Source organism: Montipora foliosa, chromosome 13 (assembly GCF_036669935.1).
Source record: "Montipora foliosa isolate CH-2021 chromosome 13, ASM3666993v2, whole genome shotgun sequence".
Classification (NCBI taxonomy): domain Eukaryota; kingdom Metazoa; phylum Cnidaria; class Anthozoa; order Scleractinia; family Acroporidae; genus Montipora; species Montipora foliosa.
In genome coordinates, this window is record NC_090881.1 from 34,201,105 (window position 1) to 34,223,604 (window position 22,500).

Sequence of the window (22,500 nt, forward strand, 5' to 3'; positions counted from 1 at the left end):
TAATAAGAGAAAATGCTATTTACACAGCCACGTCCCCTCAATTTCATGACAAATTAATGTATCCAAGATTGAGCAAATAAGAAGGGATTCCTGGTGGTTCATCTTGATGTTGGCCAGATGGCCCAAGAATTGCTCCATTTTGTCAAGTGCATTTGCTTTGGAAGAAAAAATATATTTGTTGATTTTTTACCAAGTGCGAGGACAGATTACCTGTATAATATGCTCTCACAGTGTACTGCCAATGGGCCCTGTAGGTATTTAATCTGTGAATAAAAGTTTGACTTTAGTAAGAATACTCATTAAAGATTGCACAAAGACAGATGTAACGTTTTGTTGTTGGTCGTTAGGCCAATCTGAATATTGATGGTACGCAACCTTAAAGCCAAGGAATTTGTTTAAACTTAATGTTCTTATAATGGGTCCAATGAATATGATTAAATGGTGCAGCGATTGACCATCCAAGATCGTTAAATCCAAGACAAAAGCTATAGCAATTGGCCCATCTGCCCTATCATTGTTCATTTTAGTACTTAGCATTCGCGCTCGATGCATGACACGGCATGTGAATTTGCGTGCGCTGTAAAGGCTGCGCAATAGCAATGGGCACGAACGTCCTTAAGTAGTCAAAAACTGGATTGACAAATGAGGCGTGTGGAATGTGGCTAAAAATGGAAACTTTCGACTTATGAGGTGATGACGCCCAAAAACTAAGTTATTGAAAATCTTCAATTTCTTGGAGAAATTATTATTAAAAAGTGTCCCATGCTAAAAGTCAGCGTATTGGTGCAAATGGTCTCCATATAAACAGTCACAAGTTGCACGATCATCATTCATCCATATTATGACAAAACCAAGGCGCACAAATTGCATGCACATGTGACATAATTAATTCAAGATGGCTCTAAAAAAGCATATGAACGAACCAGTGAAAACTCTCTTCAGTATATCCTATGCAATTATACTGTAACATGTCTCATTTGTTGAGGCTTTGGAAGTGAAAGCTGTACTTTCTTTGGTCAAATAATGAGACTTGTAAAACATATTTTTGTGCAGGCCTGTTTTCATCCATTTACTTACTGTCTGAAAAAGAATATAATAACATTTGTTAAGTTATGGTAACAAATCCTAACCAACCAATTGATTGACCAATGCATGTTGGTCGACATTCGACTACAACCTTTTAATAATATTGATGATGTGTCAGTGGTGTTCGGTAGCATGTTGATGATCAATATTTTCTTACATAACTTTTTGACCTTGTTAATTATGAAGGTATTGGTCATCAATTTTTTAACATAACTTTTTTACCTTCTTAACCCATTGACCCTGGGTATTCCCCATCGACAAGTAAAATTGTCTGGCATTAGAGTAAAATACTAAGTATGACCGGTTTAGGCCGGTTTAGGGGTAAATGGGTCAATGGGACAGTTTTTCATCGAGTGATTAACCCATTGACTCCTAGGGGTTCCAGTAAAATAGAGTAAAATCATCTGGCATTAGAGTAAATATCAAGTATGGTCAGTTAAAGGGTGAAAGGGTTGAATATTTGGGTGTTTGGTTCGCAAATCACAAAGACCTACTAAAAAATACCAATCAAAATAAATACTTGGAAGGATAATGAAAGGTTTTGCTATCATTCTTTCAAGAAAAACAACAAAAGCGGTTACACCTGGAACTCCAAAGCGCATGAAGACCTCGGCAATATGACAGCAGTCCAGGTAGCAGCCCATTACGACCCTCGTCGCCACTCAACACGCCCTTAAATGGGACACCAGTAAAAAATGAACTTTCCACCTGAATTGCGCCTTAGCAGGGATCCTAACTCAGGTGGTTCTAATGCCAGTAGTGGTACGTCAACACCAAGGCTTCCTCAGAGAGACTAGACGTGCTTCAGTCGTTCTCTGACACAGAGTCTGTAGCATCTTCTCAGGGTCGTAGGAAAAAGAGCAGCACCTGTCTTGTTCCAGAGGTGGAGTTCCTTCCTGAAGTTATTGAAGGTTATGATGATATGGAAGAAGAAGTGAATGCGGCAAAGGATATGATCCATCAGCTGCAAACACTGGTGAGTTTTTGATACCGTAACTACTCAGATAATAATTTATTATCAGAGTGCCCTAAACCTCAAATAAAATTATTAATATTTTATTTTTTTCTATTTACCTAGAGCAATATATTTGCGATTTTCATTGCATCATAAAACTTTCCCAAACCAGCAGTAATGTGACTGACAAGCGAGTTAGTGATAGGCATACGTCTTCTCCTAGCTAATGACACAAAACAGCATTGCAGTGCAAAACTTCTTTGAAACAGGAGTGCATTAAAGCAGTTTGTGATGTCACTATAGGTATAGACAGGGACCTCTATGTCAGTGGTATCATAAAAAAATTAATTGCACATTTGGCAACCTTTGAGGTGTTTTAGAAGGAAAATTGAAAGTGTAAAATCATGTGTTCTTTAGTTCAGTGCCCCCCCCCCCCCAAGCTGGTATTCTGCCAAAAAAACGTCACCAGCTATGCCATTCCTTAGGGGGTGCACCCCCTCCTAACATAAGAAAAATCCTGGATCCACCCCTGTTACTGGACATTACTAAACAACCACAACCACCATATGTATGACCCACCATACATTGAATACTAACCGACAAAGGTTGGATTTGAGATTAATTAAACATTGTTTTAGGCTTAATTAGGCCTAAAACGTTATTACTCCTAATTCATTGAGATTAGAATAGGATTCAGATTAAGACTGAGTTTAGGAGCAATAACTTTTTAGTCCTAATTAGGCCTAAAACTATGTTTAATCTCAAATTCAACCTTTGTCGGTTAGTGTTTAATGTATGGTGGGGTCATACATGGTGTTTTGGTGCTTCTTTTCTCCGTTTCGTTGTTTCGCTGTTTCATTGTTTAGTAATGTCCCCTGTTACTTCAATTTGTATATGTAATAGGACTACATGCTGTCCAATTTGGAAATAAAAAGTAGACCAATTTTGATGTATTAGAATTCAGTCCTACACAAAAGACATCATCTCAAGACTCTGGGGAATAAAACTCATACAAATCCTTGTATTTATTCCCCAGAGCCTCAAGATGATGCCTTTTGTTTAGGACTGAATTTAATGTCTCGAAATTGGTCTATTGGATGAAAAAAATTCTGAGGACTGCCAATTGACGAGGCCCATAAGCTGAGTCCAAAGTGGCAGTCCTATAAACTTTTGGAATCCAATTATTCCCAAATTGGACCAGCATGTAGTCCTGTTACCTATTAATTACAGAACATCCAAAAACAGATGAACATGGCGAATATTTGACACTCAAATCAATCACATACATGCAGCATCATGTGTGAACCTTCAAACTGGAGAAAACAGCAATTTGGTAGCGGTGATAATACATGTAGCTGCAACCTGATTGGCCAGCACTCAGTTCTTTTATTTATCTTGGCATTTGATGAGTTGATGGAAAGTATCCAGATTTTTCTCAAATTGGACAGTTTGTTCAAAGCTAAAGTAAACATTCCAGCAAAAACTATCAAATTTGTTTTGGACAGTTGGCAAAAATTAATAAAAAATGCAGATATATACCAAGGGGGAAAAAGTGGAAAAAGTAGACGGGATATGATTGTCTCTGAGTGAATCGAAGTAGGTGATGCTTTTTGTCAGCTGTCGGGTGAAATATAAAAATTTGAAGTCAGGGGCACTTAGTAAGGCTTCCCAAGAAATCTTTTCATATGTGATGGCTAGTTTCTAATGGTACAGTGATAAAACATTGAAATTGCCACAAGGTTACAACAATTATTTAAAATAGCTTGAGAATTTAAAATTAAAACTTGCTTGTGCATTTTCGAAATGGTGGATCGTGCGGTCTATCGTGAGTTGTTATGTGCACAATGCACACGGTTTCATTCTCAAGCCTCTCATTTAGCCATTTGCGTTGTCCTCTTTAGCTGTTAAATGGTCGAGTGGAAGATGATGAGGTTCCTGAAGAGTATTGTGGACTGGAAGGTTCCACATCACAGGAGCAGTTGACCATTGTGAGCAGTCGGCTTGATCAGCGAGAGGCTGAATATGACAGCCTTAAAACAGAGCTCAATAAAACCAAAGAGGAGTGTATTAATCTACAAGGTAAATTGAGACTTTTAGTTATTAAAGTGGTACTATGATCAAAAATCATTTCCTCTTCCTTTTTTCTTCAGGTTTGAAATATTGTGTTTGCTTAACACTTGCCTGGCAAAATTTTGAGCTTTGATTTTTACCCAAAGGCAGTTTACTTTGAACGCAAGTTTTGGATTTCACGGTCCGCCATTACTCGCGTTCAAAACTGACTGACTGAACCTCAGAGGGTTGGATCTAGGTAAAAGTGACATCATTCACTCAATAGCTTAAAATTTCAGCATGTAAACGCAGTTTATTATAATGTAGGCAAAACACGAGTTTAAAAATCTGAAAGCCCAAAACTTCCGTGCAGCTTATTAATTCAGTCATGTACACACATTGCATTAATTTGTAAACTAGGGAGTCTTTGATGTCAATTTTCTCCTCAATCCAACTCTCTCAAGATTTTATAGTTCGTAATAGCGGACTATTAAATAAGAAAATTCCAGTTCAAATAAACAAGTGTCTTCTTGAAATTAAGGCTTAAAACGACTGGGTCACTTTTTAGTTTAAAAGTTTTAAAATCCAAATGAAAAAAAGATTTGATTTTTGGATTATATATATACCACTTTAACATTGGGTAGTTATTATAATTTGTTGTTGACTGCAATAGTCCATGTAGCTTGCTGTAGAAGCATTTTCATGTTAACAAAATCAATCCTTTTATTTGAAATGCAGTCAAAGTCTCTCTCACACACTAAAGTTGTTGGTCCAGAACTTTTTTAGATGAAGAAAAAAAAATGACTGATTGAGTCTGGACAACACCTCTTGTGCATTAAGTGTTACATGAACTGACTTGTTGCATCTGTAGTTGTCTTCACTGTAGCCTGGGCAGAACACTAATATAGTATTAAATGCTAATGCACTTAGTTATATTTTTACTAGGTGTAAAGGCTGGTTTGTTGTCCAGGCTCAATCAGCAAGAACACACGATAATGCAGCTACAATCAGACACACTAAAACAAGAGTTTCTTCAGCAACAACAGAAGTCTGAAATTGCGCAGCTTCAGTGGCAGTTAGCTGAGAAGGACAAGGAACTTGCAAATCTAAGAAATGAACTCTTGCATAGAGAAAAGACATTGGATAAACAAAGAGCTGAGCTCGAGAAGGCTGCAAGGCATGTGGAAGAACTACAGTTTTCACAGGTTTGTGAGAATGATGTTACAAATTACAAAGATATTTACCAGTAATCTCAATGTGGATTGAAATTAGCATCTTATTTAACACTTGTACAAGAGAAGCCAAATACTGTAGGAATCATCGTTTGAGTTTTGATTTGTATTTCGATTCAGGCCAGAGCAGAGAAACATGCAGATGACCAAATAATTCTGGAATTTCAACAAAAAATAAAAGATCTTCAAGCCAAGCTCAATTCTGTTGGCAGTTATGGGGTAAGTTTCAATACTCGATCCAGTCATCATGTCAAAGTATGTTTTTCCTGCCAGCTGAACTTGCAAAAGAGGCAAGAAATGATTAAGCTCTCACACACGCTGAGCTTGCGAAAGTTTTCCCACACTGAATGAAGGGGCCTGGTACATGTACAAGGCAGGGTATCAGTTTTCACCTTCAGTGACATGATTCAGTTTTTGTGCCTTGCCATTAGTGCAACAGCTTTCTCCTCCTCCTGTCCCTCAGCCAGCGTTCTCAATAGGATTTGAAGGAGGCAACATCTGGAGGCATGCTCCCCCAGAAAATTGTGAAATATTGAAGCTCAAAAATGCAATCTCCAGCCTTTAGGGTGTCAAATTGAAAAATGTTTATGGTTATTTTTCCTACAGCTAAATCATTAAATTTTGTCAGTTTGTTTGAAAAAAAAAAGAAATTGAAGAACCCTGCTCAGCCAGTCTGAATGGTTTTCTGTCTTTTCTTTGAGAGGTTGTTACAGTAGTAACCATCTATAGGTCATTTTTTTATTTTCTCTTTGAGCTGGGCTTTTTGCCTGGATATTCCATTTCAGTCAATTTAGTTGATATTTACATACTAGCTGTTGCATTGTTGTGTGGCAGACAGATGGCATTCAGTGTGTGAGAACATTTTTGTTCATGCCATTAGTCCTTACTGTCGTTCCCTTTAGCAGAGGTTTCAATAAGCACTGACAGCTGATGAAAAGCATTGGCTGCTTCACTCAGAGAAGTTGGCTTCCTTTTTTCCGAAATTGAAGTTACTGTAATAAAAGACAGTTTCTTTCCAACCTATTAAAGATTAAAATTCATTTGGACATTGACAATAGTCGGTAATACTCAACTCAAACCTGAGCTGTCAAACTTTAAATTTTATTGAAACACTGGCTTTAGTGTTAGACAACATGAACTAATATCCTTGTGATAATATGCTTGCAGCTAAAATGGTGGAAAGAGAGTGTGTCATGTTTCCACGACAAAGGAATGAAAAACAAACAATTTATACTACAGAGTTCTTACTTTTCTTATTCATGTTTGAAGTATTGTTTATATTTCTCTTGCTTGTTAGATGAGAACGAAGTCCTGACGCTTCATGTAGGTAAAAATTAATTGATGAATCTATTCTGAAGTTCTGGTTTGATAATATTTTTAGGCCAGCATATCAGCTAGAATTGCCTCTCAAGATGAAAAGATGGCTTCACTTGAGGATAGAATTTTGAATCCACATAATTCTGCTGCTGTTATGGATGGATTGAGGGTAAAGGCAAAGAACTTATTGCTTAGGTTTATGATTAAAATTTGTATCTATCATCTAGGATGTATTGGCAAAATGACAAAGTAAACAGGTCCCCATTAGTTAAATATTATGCCCCTGACCATAAAATGGAGACATGTTCTCCTTGTATGTTAAGCTGAGCTTCCCAAGGTCAATCCAGTTGTATCGTGGTTGGAGACTGGGAAAATGTACATGTAATAATTTTATAGCAAAAAGTCTTGTTTTCTTGCAATTAATAAATTAATAAATGAATGAAACATGAAAATTAAGAAAATCAATGCTGATCTACTGAATCAGATTTAATTGAACTTTAGAAATACAGGCCTTTTTTGTAAATCAAGCTTTTTCCATATTGCAAAGCCTTGCATATTTGCCATGTCTGGCAGTTCGCAGTGGTGTGCAGGGTTCAAAATAGCAGCCGACACTTTGACCACACTTACCAGCAACAAAAAGTCTCTGCACACAAGTTCTAGTAAACTTTTTCATATCAGACAATAAAGCAGCTAAGAATGTTTAAAAGCTTTTTCTGATTTATGCAGAGGTCAGAAGAATTGGAAGTAGTAAGAGAAGCTCTTGAAGGCCTCAGAAGTTGTTTTAGGCCACATGATCCTCATCATCACACACTGGATACTTTAGAACAGGTATGAAATTAGGTCACCAACCATTAGAAAGGTGTGCATTTCAGAATGTAATAATGATCATAATATAAGTTATTGTTTTAATCACCGGGCCTCCATCAGTAGTCACCTGACAGAAGAATGGTTATGTGACAAATGCGTTGCATGGTAGGTGTTTAGAAGTTCCAGGCCCTCATCACAAGCACCTATGATGCTGTGCTATGGTCACATATTTAAAGAATGCATTGTTATGTGAAAATAGAACAGTGTGGTGGATGTTTGTGACCAGGGGCTGGTCCAGGAATTGAACTGCCAAACATCTACGGTGACGTAGCACTTTTGTCATATAATCATGTAACCGTGTGCCTGACCGTAACATGTAACACGATTGACTGAAGAACAGTCTTGTGACAATAGCACAGCACAGTGGATTTTTGTGGCAAGGGGATGGAAATCCCAAACATCTATGCAGAATTTTCGTCACATACCGGAAATTGTTGGCCTGTGAAACCAAGCAGAAGTAAGGAATCTGGTAATCGTATAATGAAGTATAGATTTCAAATGTTTTGATTTTATTCGATCTGAAATTAAAACCATGCAATTTACGATGAACTAAAAGAAAAGATCACGCAAAAGAAAAGAGGCACCTAAATGAAGAAGAAAAATAAGCCGATCACTAAATTAGCGAACAGACCACACAGTTGGTAAATCATCTCTTTGTTCTAAATGAAAATGACTTTAAGTGTTCTAAATTAAAACTTTTAATAACAAAATATTTAGAAAAATGCACTTACTTTGCGAGAGGATTCCAAAGTTATCATGAATAACCCGAATACTTAAATAAAAACTTTTTTTAAAAAGTAAAGTCTGTTTACGAGCCGAGTGGCCCATCAGAGCCGGAGCTTATCCCGGTTTCTGTGGCATGAACTGACTAGGAGTATTTTTTTACTCCCCCCTGGATGGGATACCAGTCCATCGCAGGGTTACCCCCAGCATTTTGCCATACCCATTTATACACCTGGGTGGAGAGAGGCACCGTGGGAGTAAAGTGTCTTGCCCAAGAACACAACACGATGTCCCTGGCCAGGACCCGAACCCGGACCACTCAATCTGGAGTCGAGCACACTGACCATGAAGCCCCCACGCCTCCCACAAAACTTGCCAACTTAAAAACATATGTTAAAGTGACTATGAGAAAACCACACTGTATTAATAATACTGGTTAAACAGGAAATTAAGAATTGTTCGTCAGGCAACAAAATGTCACTGTATAAACAATTGTGTCACCATGTACCTGACTGTAAAAAGCCCGAAGAACAGTCATGTGACAAATAAATATTACAGCATAGTACATGAAGATGTTTGTGACTAGGGGATGGAATTCAAACATCTACAATGTAGCACTTTTGTGACATAACTGTGTAATCATGGTTCAACTTGAGGAATGTCTATACTAATTTACTAATGTTTTGATGTTTTTGTTTTTATCTCCAGAGCATTTCATCAATACTCTCTTCATCAGGTCAGCATGTTCATTCCTCAAAGGGTTCTAATCTTGAAAGTACAAAACCTCAGGCAAGTATTCACAAATATGCCTTTAGAAATTAAAATTTCATCTCAAGAAGTGTTTCATGGTGACGCAGATTTTAAAGCGTGAAATGTTGTTTGATTTCTTTGTTTCAGGGTGTGAATGGATTCGACCATAGTAATGGCTACACTGCTAGCTTGCATCTCTCTCACAAACGTCTAGGTATTCAATTACATTATTCCAACATTATGTTATCTGCATATGCAATAATTTTTTTATTTCCTTGTTCCACTAATTCATTACTATTGAGGTGCGAGACTTGACTTTCATTGAATATGCTCAGTGAATAACAAAATATCTCTTGAAAAACGTTTTTGTAATTCCACTGGTATTCCTTGGGTTTAATTTGAGGTACATGTAAACCATAATTCAATTCTGTTAACTTTTTTTTTTAATCCTAAAATATCCCAACAAAATACTTTGTAAATGTCGCTGATCTCAGTAGTGCATAAGGCATACAGAGATTTTTGAAAACAGACTTTTTCCTCTATTTTTGCCTCCTGCCCACACGAATACAGGTTTTTGTGACTGGCACAAACACATGTTTTATTTGTTTTTACTTTTACATGTAATCTTCACATTTTGAATTATTTCATGTTATTTTATTTTTAGAGTCCAGTCATTCTTCAGATACAGGAATCACCACTAAAGTTTTATATTTCACAGAGAAGTCAGTCACTCCATTTCTTACATCCATTCCTAAAAGGTAAGCAATGACATGTTTGGGGGATTATTTCCTGTAAAACAACGTGGCTTTTAACAAAATTTCTCATGCAGACCCCCTCGCCTTGTTATTTTGTTATTTAGCAATGGTGAGATTTTAGGTACCATCTAGCATATTTTTACGTGAACTGCTTGTGACCTCACTGTTAACAGGTTGGACAAGTTCTGTAAAGTTGAAAATAATTATTGGCTGTTGCTTTTCTTATAAAAGTTAATGGCCAAGCTAGTGAGAGACATTGGTCAATCTCTGAAGAGACATCTCAGCTATCTTTCATCTCAGTTTATAAGAATTGAAAAATTCCTCAAGATCAATGAAAATTACAGCTGAATTTATTGGTGGCAGACCGAGGAGGTTGAATGGGAGATCTAAAGTGACCAAAGAGTGCTTTTGTTGATGATTCACTGGTTGAATTCAAACTCACATCATATTGACCATTGAACCACAAAATCAAATCTCGCATCTTCTGACAACTTGGCACAGACGTTTTATGTAATTACTGTTTTGTTAAAATCAATATTTTGGGATGTGTAATGCCATTTCCCCGGAACTATTAACGTTGCATCAGAAGCTGAGACATGACATTGAAGTGTTTAACCCTGGTTCAATGCTGGGGTTTTTTGAGTTTAAATAATTTCTTATTTGGATGTAACGCAGCTCGTGCATTTTCCGGCATGTGCAGCTTCGATCTTATTTTTGTCCACATTTGGTCATAAAATTGGTGCCCTAAAATTCCCAGCTTTGTTCCAAGGAAAAGAATTGCAAGTTGCACACTTCAAGGTCATTTGCTTCCGATTTGCGTTAAGTTATATTTTGAATTTACGTCAAACTCGAGTGAGTGGTGGAAATCAAGCCTAGGCTGACTGGTTTAATTGTATCTTACAGTGGGTTTGACATTTTCTTCTTCCCTTTTGTACTACAATGTCATGTCCTCTTCTCTTTCAGATTAGAAGATATAACTCTAGGAGACTTCAAAGAAGCCATTGACAGGCCAGGAATGTTTCGGTATCACTTTAAAGCACTAGATCCTGAATTTGGGACAGTTAAAGAAGAGGTATGGCCTAATGCATATTCATCACAATGCATAATGCGTATTCATCATCATCTTACTAACCGAGCGTGAGGGCCGTACTGGGGAATATTGGCCCTCGGGCCAATATTCCCCAGTACAGCTCGGTTAGTAAGTAGTTTATTATATGGCTTTTTAATTACCTTTTGCTTTGTTTTTGCAAGCCCATAATCGCCCGTGGGCATTACGGGAGAATAATGCCCTACAATTCAGTCACAACTAGCCAATCAGAGCGTGCATTATATCAGCTACAAACACAAGCCATATAATAATTACATGTATTGTGGTATTTTGTTCATATAATATTCATCATAACAGTGGCCAAGAATTGAGAGGAAAATGGAGTCTATACCCCTCAAGGATATTTTCTTTGTCTTCACAAAAATGGTCTTAATGAATAATATAATAGGTAATTAAAATTTGTAAAATTCAGCGTGGACAACAGCTGTAGGTAGCCTTGCTATTAATGAAAATTTAGTGCTGTGCCACCTTAATTATTTTGCAGTTCTTTTGACCAGTTCATTTTTGCCGGCAGGTTATTGATAATGATGACAACGTTCCTGGCTGGGAAGGCAAGATTGTGGCTTGGGTGGAAGATGATACATCGCAGTCGATGCTTCCCCATCATGAACAAAATATGACATGACACAATGGATGTCTTCCCATGTTCTGGCATTCATCCAAACTTCTTGCTGACTCATTGGAAGAGTTGCTGCAATTCTTCAATGTCCTCAGTAATTTAACCCCTGAACACTTAACTGGGACACAGTCAAAGCAGTCCAGATTCTGGTTTTGTTCAGACCAACTTCTAACACACTTTAAAGAAATTAAATTTATTGATGTGTGAAAGATGTTTTAAATCATATGACCAGGGCCATTCTGAAATATAACTTATGGATGGACGACACTAGTACTGTAGAATACTTTGTTACAGTGAGCCAAGAACTTCAAAGAAAGTATTGGCTGAATGGTGCCTTTCACCTCACAGAATCTTTTTGCTGTAATAAACTTCTGTAATTTTTTCCAAACTTATTCTGTTGCTATAATTATTGTAAACACTTCATACATACATTACCTACATACATAATATATGTTATAGTTGACCACTCCCTATAAGGGCTTTTCAGGGCCCATGAAACACACTCGATGGAACAACAGAAGAGAACAACAAATCATTTTTTTTTAAAGAATCCCAACTGGCCGAAGGAAATCCAGGTGTCAATTTACAAGTGCAGCCGATAAGTTGAACTAGGGACTACCAGGAACAAATTCAACCAGCAGTCACAACAGATCTTGACCCTGGGATCTCCAGATCTCAAGGCAAGAACCCTAACCACTGGGCCACACTGCCTCAGGACTTCAAAGCCCATGGTTTTTAATCCTTATGCATTGGTGGACAAGGTGTTCAGTGCCATGTTGACATTACAAATTTCTTTGCACGAGCAGTTTGTGAAGTCAGTAAATGTGAACGGTCTATCCTCATACATTGCTCTCTTGTTGACTAAACTATGGACATGCGGTTGTGAGGCATTAAAATAAGTTTGGAATAATAAGTTGCAGATATGTGTTTATTGTAGCAGAGGAGTCGAGGTTGGATGCACTTTAATGAGGTAGATGGGATATGAAAAGTTCTTAACTTTATAAGTGTATTGTCAAGTAGCCAGGATTGTGCACAAAAATGTTTTTTTCCAGGTGGGAAAGTTTTAGCTATGACTGTATTACCCTGTAATATACACATCCTCATACAAAGACAGCAAATTTTAAGGGCACTGTCTGTTTATATCCAGGGCTGGGAAGAAGAGAAGTGAGTGAGTGGACCTTTCTCTTGTGAAACATTTTAGTGTGTGTGGTATATTTTTTGTATTGATTGGTACTAAGTGCACTAAAATATGTAGTTCTCTTTTTCAATAGACTTGTCTATCAGTCTGTTTCTTGCATGTACTTACTCACCAGCAGTGTCAAAAAGTCAATTTTGGGAATGCAGTTGAAGCTTCTATAGTACATGGAGGAAAGTTTGGATTTCTAGGGAATCTTTCCTAGTCCTGAGAATATCTGAGTAGGAGAGCAAGCCAGCTGTCAGGGAATACCGAGTGTTAAGATGAAGCCAGTTATGAGGAGAGCAAAACAATGATAAATATAAGGGTAATAATATTTTTAAGTCCAGGATTGCAAGAACTGTACGACATGCACACTCCATTTTGATTAACACTTTGAAGCGTCTTGTTTTATTAGAGAAAAGAAAAACAATGAAAAATTATCCCTGTTTGGTGAGTTCTCCATAGCCATGTTCAAGGCAGGTAGTGTAGGCAGGGTTGCACTGCCAGCCAAGATCAGAATGGGCCATGCTAAACCACGAAACGAACCACCAAAACACCATGTATGACCCCACCATACATTGAATACTAACCGACAGAGGTTGGATTTGAGATTAAATATTGTTTTAGGCCTAAAACGTTATTGCTCCTAATTCATTGAGGTTAAGGGCACGTTCGATTGACCGTATTCCGGAATAGGAATACATGGAATAGAAGTTAGAAATCCTTCGTTTTTACGGAGATTCACATTAAAATTATCAAACACTTGCTAAAATGCTATTTTAAGCATACATCATAACATGTATATTATTATCCTTGTTGCTTCAAAAGCGCCAGACATACCGTTTTAAATCACCACTCCGCTTATTCTTATTCCGGAATAGGGTCAATCGAATGCACCCTAAGATTAGGATTCAGATTAAGACTGAGATTAGGAGCAATAATGGTTTAGGCCTAATCAGGCCTAAAATGATATTTAATCTCAAATCCAAACTTTATCAGTCAGCATTCATAGTGATACATGGTGTTTTTGTTGTTTAGTAATGTCCGATGAGAAGTTCCTTGGTCGGCTTCTCTACTACACTTTTGGATAGTTACGTTATTCCAAAATGGACACCATTGCAGTATTCATTTGTTTCCTTGCAAATTTAGCGCTTGTTGCCTTGTTCTTAAACTACACGTAAAAATTCAAAAGAGTATTTTAACCTTGAACGAGGCAACAAGGGACAATAATTTGCAAACAAATGAAACTGGTGGCCATTTTGGAATAAGGTGTATAGAGCTTGCTACATTTGACTTCCTACATTTTAAATCCAGCTGTTGTCTGGGAAAATTTTTTTACGAAACTGGGAACAGTTACCCTTACATTAGGGTTATCAGTGCAACTCTGCCTGCCTTGTTAGCAGCCCTGTGCTGTAGTCAAATATTGTAGAGGAATACTTGTCAATAGCTAGCACTTGGGTAGCTTGATAAATAACAATTATTGTTAAATTTATTTCATTTTAAAAAAAGGGCATAGAAATACAAAAATTTTGTAAAAGACTATGGTAAAGAAATGTTGTTGACACTTGATATGTAAATATTATTGTCTAAATATGTACAAAACTTGTTGTATTATTAAAACAAATTCTTTTTAGCAAAGTACAGCTGTAGTTACATGTAGTATTGCATTGCTTTTCTCTTGCCTAATCTCTCGAATAAAACTGACTTTTAACTTACAAAATTAAGGCATATGGCCTAAAAAAAAATGGTACATCTGCCTTTTTTTTTGGGATCATTTGAGTGATACCTGGGGCCCGTTTCTCGAAAGTCCCGAAAAGCCATCTCTTAACATGTTTTCAAGGTAACAAAAACAAAATTAACTGTGAAGTTTGACAAATTAAATGCTCTCCGTTCTTGAGTTACAAAGGGAATTGTGACACCCGAAAATAGCCCGTAAAGTTTCGAGACTTTCGAGAAACTGCCCCCTGAACTGATCTTTCACGGTATTTTTTTACTTTTTTATGTTACAATTCTTATAATTCTTATATCTTAAAAAAAACCCCTTAAAGTACTGTTTAATAAATGGGAAGGTCCTGGAGTGTTTTATTGGGTCTTACCCACATTTAAAATAATTATTAAATTGGAAGGTTGGATAACCTTCAAAAGCTCATTAATAATTCATGACCCAGTAGCCAATCAAAACAATGAAAAACGTCACGTGCATGAGCTTTAAACCCAATAATTAAAAGTACTCCTCATTAGAATCAATTCTTTATAGAAGAATAGTCATCACTTAATATATAAATTAATTTATAAGAACTGTGATGCGCTGTAACAATCTATGCATTACACTGGATCTTCCCCTCACATTTTGAACATTTGTTCGGACTCCCGAGGGACACACTTTTTGTGGAATGTTTTTTAAGCTATTAAAAAATATTGCATGTATTTTATTGGGTCTAAAAACACTTGGCAACGCCTCGTGCGTTTAAACCACGCAGGAGTCAGGGTGGCTTAGCGGTTATCCACCGTGCCTGTCACCTCTGCGACCCAGAAAATATTGTGAAAATGAATATTTTGGTGGTTGCTATTTTGAAATTTAATGTTACACACTGACACTACTTCACAGGAATATTTAATTAAGCCTCCCATTTGTGATAGTGATTTTTCTATGGTTATTGAGACTACTGCTTTTTGTTTGAATTATTTGAAGTTTAAATAGCTTATTCTGTTGTACTTTTACTTTAGTGTGTAACCCTCAGTGATTGATGAAAAGTATTGTTTAACATTGCAATGGCCTTGAGGTTGTATGTGAGCTAAGGTTCAGTCGATCCAGTTTTCCTCCCTCATCAAAATAGACTCTCAGTTAATAAAATCTGGGCAGATAACCTTGAAACGGAAAACCTCTGGTATCTCTTCCTTTCATTGTATTAAAAACAAATAAAGTTTCCTTTCTGTCTTTCAAACCCAATAAAACACTGCTGCTCATTTATATACATTACTTTAACTCATCTTGAATTTGTCCTTTGTTTAATCCAGTCATCCCTAAAGTGGCCCCCGAGGATAGAGTAATAATTATCTGTAAGTTTAAAGACCAGAGTAATAATAAATTATTATCTGTAAGTCTTACTCTCGACTACCTCTACATTGCCAAGAAGGCTATGAATTCACATCCCAAAAGCACTGTCTCCTCTCTGTCACATAAAAATCAAACAGATAACACTTTCCACAAGTTTTGATCCCACAGTGATACTCCATTGGCTGCCCATCATCATCTTTTCCTTGGCAGAGCTTCAGTTGGCAAGGGTACCAGCTTATGCAAACTTCTGTTCTGCAGACACATTCTGCATTCAGTTCTGACGTATCTTTGCAGCCTTTCAATACCTTTATAAGACCTGATTGATCCTGAGAGGCAAGCTCCAATTTGTCAAGATCTTCCCTTGTTGAATTTTCTAATGGAAAGAAAAATAGGTAAAGTGGAACACTTCCTGTGTACATTGTAAAGTGATAAAAAATGCCACAAGACCCAAACAGGCACAGTTTAATGACATTCACATCATAATAAGCTTCTCAAGGATACACCTGTTGTTGTAGTGCTAGAAATCTCGGACACTCTATAGCTATGGAAGCATAATGGAATGGACCCACCCAAGGGAAGACTAAACTACCAGGCAGGAGTGCGAATGAGATCCATAATGTTTGAATTTGATCACCACTGCTCTACTGACTGAGCTAAAAGACCAGACCGGAAGAGGTAGGGGTATTTCAGATCAAATCATGGTCAGAGATTTTTCTGTCTTGTTGTGCTAAGCAAACACACTTTGAAATCTGAAGGAAAAAAGGAAATGATTTTTTGATCATAGCAACACTTTAATTCCATTTTCATCTTGTGCAATGCTAACATCTAACGCTCCAAGAATTAAAATAACATTAAACTCGTAGAGAGTTAGATGGCAGCAATGAACTTTGCATCTGTAGTAAAAGCAAGTGAAACCATTGCTATTCCAGAGTAGACAACCTTTCCATGACATTCAGAGATGTTTTCCCTTTTCTGTTTGGGCCTCACGTGTACAGTAGCTAATGCTAGGATTTACTGGGCTTTCTATCCCTGCATATTACCATTAGATAGTTAATCCCATTTGCATCTTGTGCAATGCTAACACTTAACTCTGCAAGAGTTAAAATAACATTAAACTCGTAAAGAGTTATATGGCAGCAATGAACTTTGCATCTGTAGTAAAAGCAAGTGAAACCATTGCTATTCCTGAGTAGATAATGATATGCATGTGTGCTATTCATAGGGTTACTCCACTGCAGAGTATTTATAACTGGTATGTAATTGTAATCCCAAAACAAGGCTGCCTGTCTCAGTGTGAAAGTCATGTTGGAAATGCCTGAATGCACCCTAAAAGAGACCTACAGAGTTTTTGACGGGTACCCTTTTTCCATTTTAATTAAGTGCACCTTTCTGGGAACATCTTTCCATAATATTCAGAGATTTTGGGCCTCACATGCAGCTAATGCTAGGATTTACTGGAATTTCTATTCCTACAAATTACCAATTCCATAACACCTTAATTAATTAATTAAGTCTGTATTGTATTGTAAGTTACAGGACCAATGAAACAGTTAATGAAACAACGGAACAGAACAACTGTAACCAGGGGCTACCAGGAACAAATTCAACGAGTGGTCAAAGCCGATTTTGAACCTGAGATCTCCGGATTTCAAGGCAAGTGCCGTAACCACTGGGCCATACTGCCTCCACCATTGCTTCATTGCTTCTCCTAATGAAAGGAAATGCCTGTATGCTATTCTCATGCTTACTCCACTGCAGTATGTAACTACATGTACCTATTTATGACCCCCAAACAAACCCATTTGTCGCAGTGTAGCAGTTGGTCATTTTGAAAATGACTGAATGCACCCAAAAGAGACCTACAAAGTTTTTTTTATGGGTATCCCTTTTTCCTTTTTAAATGTGCCTGTCTGTGACCACCTTTCCATAATACTCAGAGATTTTTCTCTTTCCCATTGTGGGCCTCACATGTACATGTAACTAATTTCTAAAACTTACTGGGATTTCTATCCCTGCAAATTATCATTAGATATTTAATTCTATTTTCATCTTGCGCAAAGCTCACATCTACAAGTAACTCTCCAAGAGTTAAAATAACATTAAACTCAAAAAGAGCAACATGGCAGCACTGACCTCTGTATCTGTAGTAAAAGCAAGTGAGACCACTGCTACTTCTGACCAAATGAAATGCATGTTTTCTATTTGCAGGGTTACTCCACTGCAGTATTGTAACTAGCACCTATTCATGACCCCCAAACAAACCTGTCTGTTGCAGCGGGGCAGTTCAATGGTCATTTTGGAAATGGCTGAATGCACCCAAAAAGAGACCTACAAAGTTCTTGAAAGGGTACCCTTTTTCCATTTTAAACGTGCCTTTCTGTGACCACCTTTCCATAACATTCAGAGATGTTTTTCCTTTTCTGTTTGGGCCTCACATGTACAGTAGCTAATGCTAGGATTTACTGGGGTTTCTATCCCTGCATATTACCATGAGATTGTTAATTCCATTTGCATCTTGTGCAATGCTAACATCTAACTCTGCAAGAATTAGAATAACATTTAATTCGTAAAGAGTTAGATGGCAGCAAAGAACTTTGCATCTGTAGTAAAAGCAAGTGAGACCACAGCTACTTCTGACCAAATGAAGTGCATGTGTGCTATTGGCAGGGTTACTTCAATGCAGTATTGTAACTAGCACATGACCCCAAACAAACCTGTCTGTCACAGCGGGGCAGTTCAATGGTCATTTTGGAAATGGCTGAATGCACCCAAAAAGAGACCTACAAAGTTTTTGATGGGTACCCTTTTTCCATTTTAAACGTGCCTTTCTGTGACCACCTTTCCATAACATTCAGAGATGTTTTTCTTTTCTGTTTGGGCCTCACATGTAGCTAATGCTAGGATTTACTGGGGTTTCTATCCCTGCATTAGATAGTTAATTCCCTTTGCATCTTGTGCAATGCTAACATCTAACTCTGCAAGAGTTAAAATAACATTAAACTCGTACAGAGTAAGATGGCAGCATTGAACTCTGCATCTGTAGTAAAAGCAAGTGAGATCATTGCTACTCCTGACTAAATAATGAATATGAATGTGTGCTATTTGCACGGTTATATGTAACTAGTACATATTTATGACCCTAAAACAAGGCTGCCTGTCTCAGCTGGTCATTTTGGAAATGACCGAATGCACCCTAAAAGAGAACTACACAGTTTTTGACTGGTACCCTTTTTCCATTGACCCCTCAAGCGCCGTAGGATGACTCCAGTCAACGAGTAAAATTGTCTGGCGTTAGACAGAGTAAAATCTGTGAAGTTTCACTCCCAGGAAATCAATGTTTTAAAGTAAATTCAAGTCCTTTACACACTGTACTACTACTATATAATTATATATTTATAATACATATATCAGTTACTATAGTCAAGCTACAGCTAGTTTTTCGCCAGGTCATTTTATGGGTCCAATGCAATGCATAACGTGGGTGATAAATTGAAATTGAAATAACAAAGAACTGCAACTTGAAGAAAAGTGTGAGAAATAAATTATTTCTTGTCAGATTTATAACATATCAAATCCATTGAATCAAGCAACAAAAAATGCTCTTAAACTCAGTAGGCCATACTGTACAGCTCATCTTCTTGGTCAATCACAGCATCCTCTTTGAGAGATGCAACAAGCAATCTTCCTTCCAACCCTGGTCAGAGTTATTCTCTGTCCTTGTGTGGGCCCATTTCCATCAGTAGGGCTAACGCTCACATGGTTCATATGGGATAGAAATCTAGCACTTCACATTACCCTCTATTCAGTTACATGTAACTCTTTTTAAAATATAAACTTGTGCTACACGGCCAACGTTTGAAAAAAAAAACAATCCCTCCTTTCCTTACAAATAAACTTTTGTCAAAATTGATATCTTGCCTTTCAAAAGAAGCTTCGGATTTGTTCCTTCGAACAATACTTTGCCAGCATCTTTACACAATTCAGATATCTTTTCATCTGTCGCATTCCTTGAATCCAAATATACAACATGATCCATCTTATGAGGTTCACTTCCCAAATCCTCTTCAGGAACTCGGATTGTGCTTGGGTTTTTCTGTAAATTAAAAAAAATTGTCTACTGTCATATGGCATTGCCTAAATATGCATAAGCAAAGTCAGCAACACCTCTTCTCCATCATGAGAAATTCTGCTTTAGTTATAAGAACATTTGGGTTTCACTTTACATTTTGTACTTGTCAAGTAGTCATGTACAGTTGGTACTTTAAGTAGGGTTATTAAAGTGTATCAGGGCCATTCCATTTTAGAGTAGCTAAAATGTCAAAATTTCAAACATATCTTTTGATACCCAACCATGGATATTTGGAAAGAGGATACCCCAAAGTGTTCAGGAAATAATTTGTCAAAAGTTTGTTTTGTGGTAAATGGCAAAGAGAGGCCATTGATTGTTGACCAATGAGAAGCTTGCTTAAGTAGCTATCAAGCTGTAATATTTCAAATTATTATAGCGGGGCACATTAATTTCAAAAATCTCATCAAGTTAAAAAAACTGAGTCAATGCAAGACAAAGTTAAATTTTCAGATAGGTTTTGGGCCATCTTGAATGTTATTGCTGAATTATATTGAAAAACATTTCTGTTGCGGACATTACGTAATGTCCATAACAAAAACAGACCTTTTTTCTTTTTTCTCCGCAATTAAAATCCAGATCTTTTCATGAGCTGGGATCCTGTTTTAGCTTGAAGGGGCCCAAACTACGGCATTGAGAATTTGCAACAACAATGTGAATCACTGGAGAAAATGCAACAAGTTACGGACATTACGTTACGGACATTACATTATGAATGTTACAGTAATTATAATATCGTGCCTGAAATCAAAGAAAGTAGAGTAGCTTTGCATTCAGAATGAAGTTGCAGTTGTGTGATGGGACACAATGAAATGGAGGTAACTAATTTCCAACCTTGTCTCTCGCAAAGGGGGATTGGAGGAACAAATGAATCTGTACAAATGTAATATCATTATTAAACTGTAAATAGTCAAATATTTAGTTTAATTCTTAGGCAAAAATGTTAAGTATAAGGAACTTGCCTGCAAATACAATCTCATAGAAAAGAAAATATAGAGGATAGAGAATTAATAGAGTTTCCTCTAAATGATTACAATAACAACACGTTAGAGCAATAGTAACAAAGCCAGCTCAGTTGTTTTAACTGCAGTAACACTGTGTACTCTACATGTATCTAAATGTGATTTAAATTTCTAATTAATCACCACTTTGAATTTAAAAATCTTGGACATTTTTCAACAAGTACACATTGCTTGCTAAAAGTCATTTCAGTTCACGCAGTTGGTACCTCTCACTTTTCAACCTTGGGATTTGACTGCTCGTAATCACTGTTTGTTTTACTTAAAAACATGTGGCTGTTTCCTTAGATGTTTAAACAATTCGGTGATTTCAGCAAGGCTTGGAATATGGAATGGTCCAGTGCCAAGCAGCTCTATTGATTGGGCCATAAAACACTCTTCTCTTGAAAACAATATCCAAATCATTTCTCATAGGCCAGTCCGACCACTGTTATGTTTGCACACAGAAGTGTAGGGCTTAAGTTTTGGTGACCAGTACAAATAAAAGAGAGAAATAGCATAGAATTAAACCTGATTTAGATCAATTTAACAGTTTTGAAATTGTTATTTAACAGAAGTTTATACTAGAAAAAATCTAAATTTGCCCTAAACTTTGTCTGTGTAAAACACAATTCACAGTGTAATGTCCGTAACAAAAAACATGTAATGTCCGTAACGGCAGTTTTTTACCTCCAGCTCAAAATGTGAGGACAGAATAAGGGATACAACATTATTTTAAAAAACTATGAAGCACCTTTGTTCATTTCACTATTAAGGAAATTTTGTCTGGCATGTCAATTCACAGGAATAGTAGTATCTAGTGAACATAAAAAATCGTAGGTTGATTTTTTTGTAATGTCCGTAACGCTGTTTAAGACGAGCATATTGGCAGCACTTGTAAATGAAATCAAAGTTTCTTTTCTGCTGCTAGTTAAGTACCATGTAAGGGATATTTGTACAAATTTTAAATAAAAACTACAAAAGATAAGTTCGTAAAAAATAGCTTCATTTCCAAAATTTTGCCCTCCGGATGTAATGTCTGTAACGTGGAATGGCCCATCATGATACGGTGTAATGATATGTAATACAATTAACATTTATCCTGTGAAATCGTGTGGAATATCGCCTGATAATTAGCTGACGAGGCCGTAGACTGAATTGGCTAAAATCAGGCGATATTCCGCAAGTTTGAGCAGGATAATGGTATTATTATTCAACATGTTGGTGACAAAGCACAATTTTCCACAACACTAAGGGTGCATTTGATTGACCATTATTCCGGAATAGGAATACATGGAATATAAGTTTAAAATCCTGGTTTTTACGAAGATTCACATTAAAATTATCAAACATCTGCTAAAATGCTATTTTAAACATATTTTTATTATCCTTGCTGCTTCGAAACGTGCCAAACATACCGTTTTCATCAGAATAGGGTCAATCGAACGTGCCCTAAAAAGCTGGTCGCAAATGCTGTTCCAGAAAGTATGAGAAAGTCAACAAACATTATGTCAATGTCTTTGAAGGTGAAGAAAGTTATGAGCACCCGTCAAAATTTCACATTTGCCCTGGAAGCTTCGCTTCTCAGCTGAATATTCATTTTTCCAACAATCTCTCAGCCACAGACATTATCAGCCGACATACCAGCCGCCCGAAGGGGTACCCATGTATATCCCTTTA

The 22,500-nt window shown here is 36.9% G+C and overlaps 2 protein-coding genes across 3 annotated transcripts in view; one reads left to right on the plus strand and one right to left on the minus strand.

The window, feature by feature from the left end:
- LOC137982739 (out at first protein-like) overlaps positions 1-22,500 on the minus strand; it is a 31,940-nt gene that overhangs the window by 8,324 nt on the left and 1,116 nt on the right. Inside the window, exons 3-4 of one of the 2 annotated variants that reach the window (XM_068829881.1) lie at positions 19,615-19,789; positions 14,110-16,069 (exon numbers count right to left, since the gene is read on the minus strand). In XM_068829881.1, coding sequence (XP_068685982.1) covers positions 15,777-16,069; positions 19,615-19,789 — 468 coding nt within the window. In that variant the 3' untranslated portion in view covers positions 14,110-15,776. Of the gene's footprint in view, positions 1-14,109; positions 16,070-19,614; positions 19,790-22,500 lie in introns of those variants that run through there. The other variant, XM_068829882.1, reaches the window with a different exon arrangement.
- Positions 896-13,916, plus strand: LOC137983465 (dixin-A-like). Its single transcript, XM_068830640.1, is given in 14 exon segments — positions 896-963; positions 1,693-1,776; positions 1,778-1,878; positions 1,881-2,062; positions 3,943-4,120; positions 5,036-5,295; positions 5,443-5,541; positions 6,704-6,808; positions 7,366-7,467; positions 8,938-9,018; positions 9,127-9,193; positions 9,644-9,737; positions 10,698-10,806; positions 11,357-13,916. Coding segments are annotated over 14 exon segments (1,641 nt in total). The 3' UTR covers positions 11,468-13,916.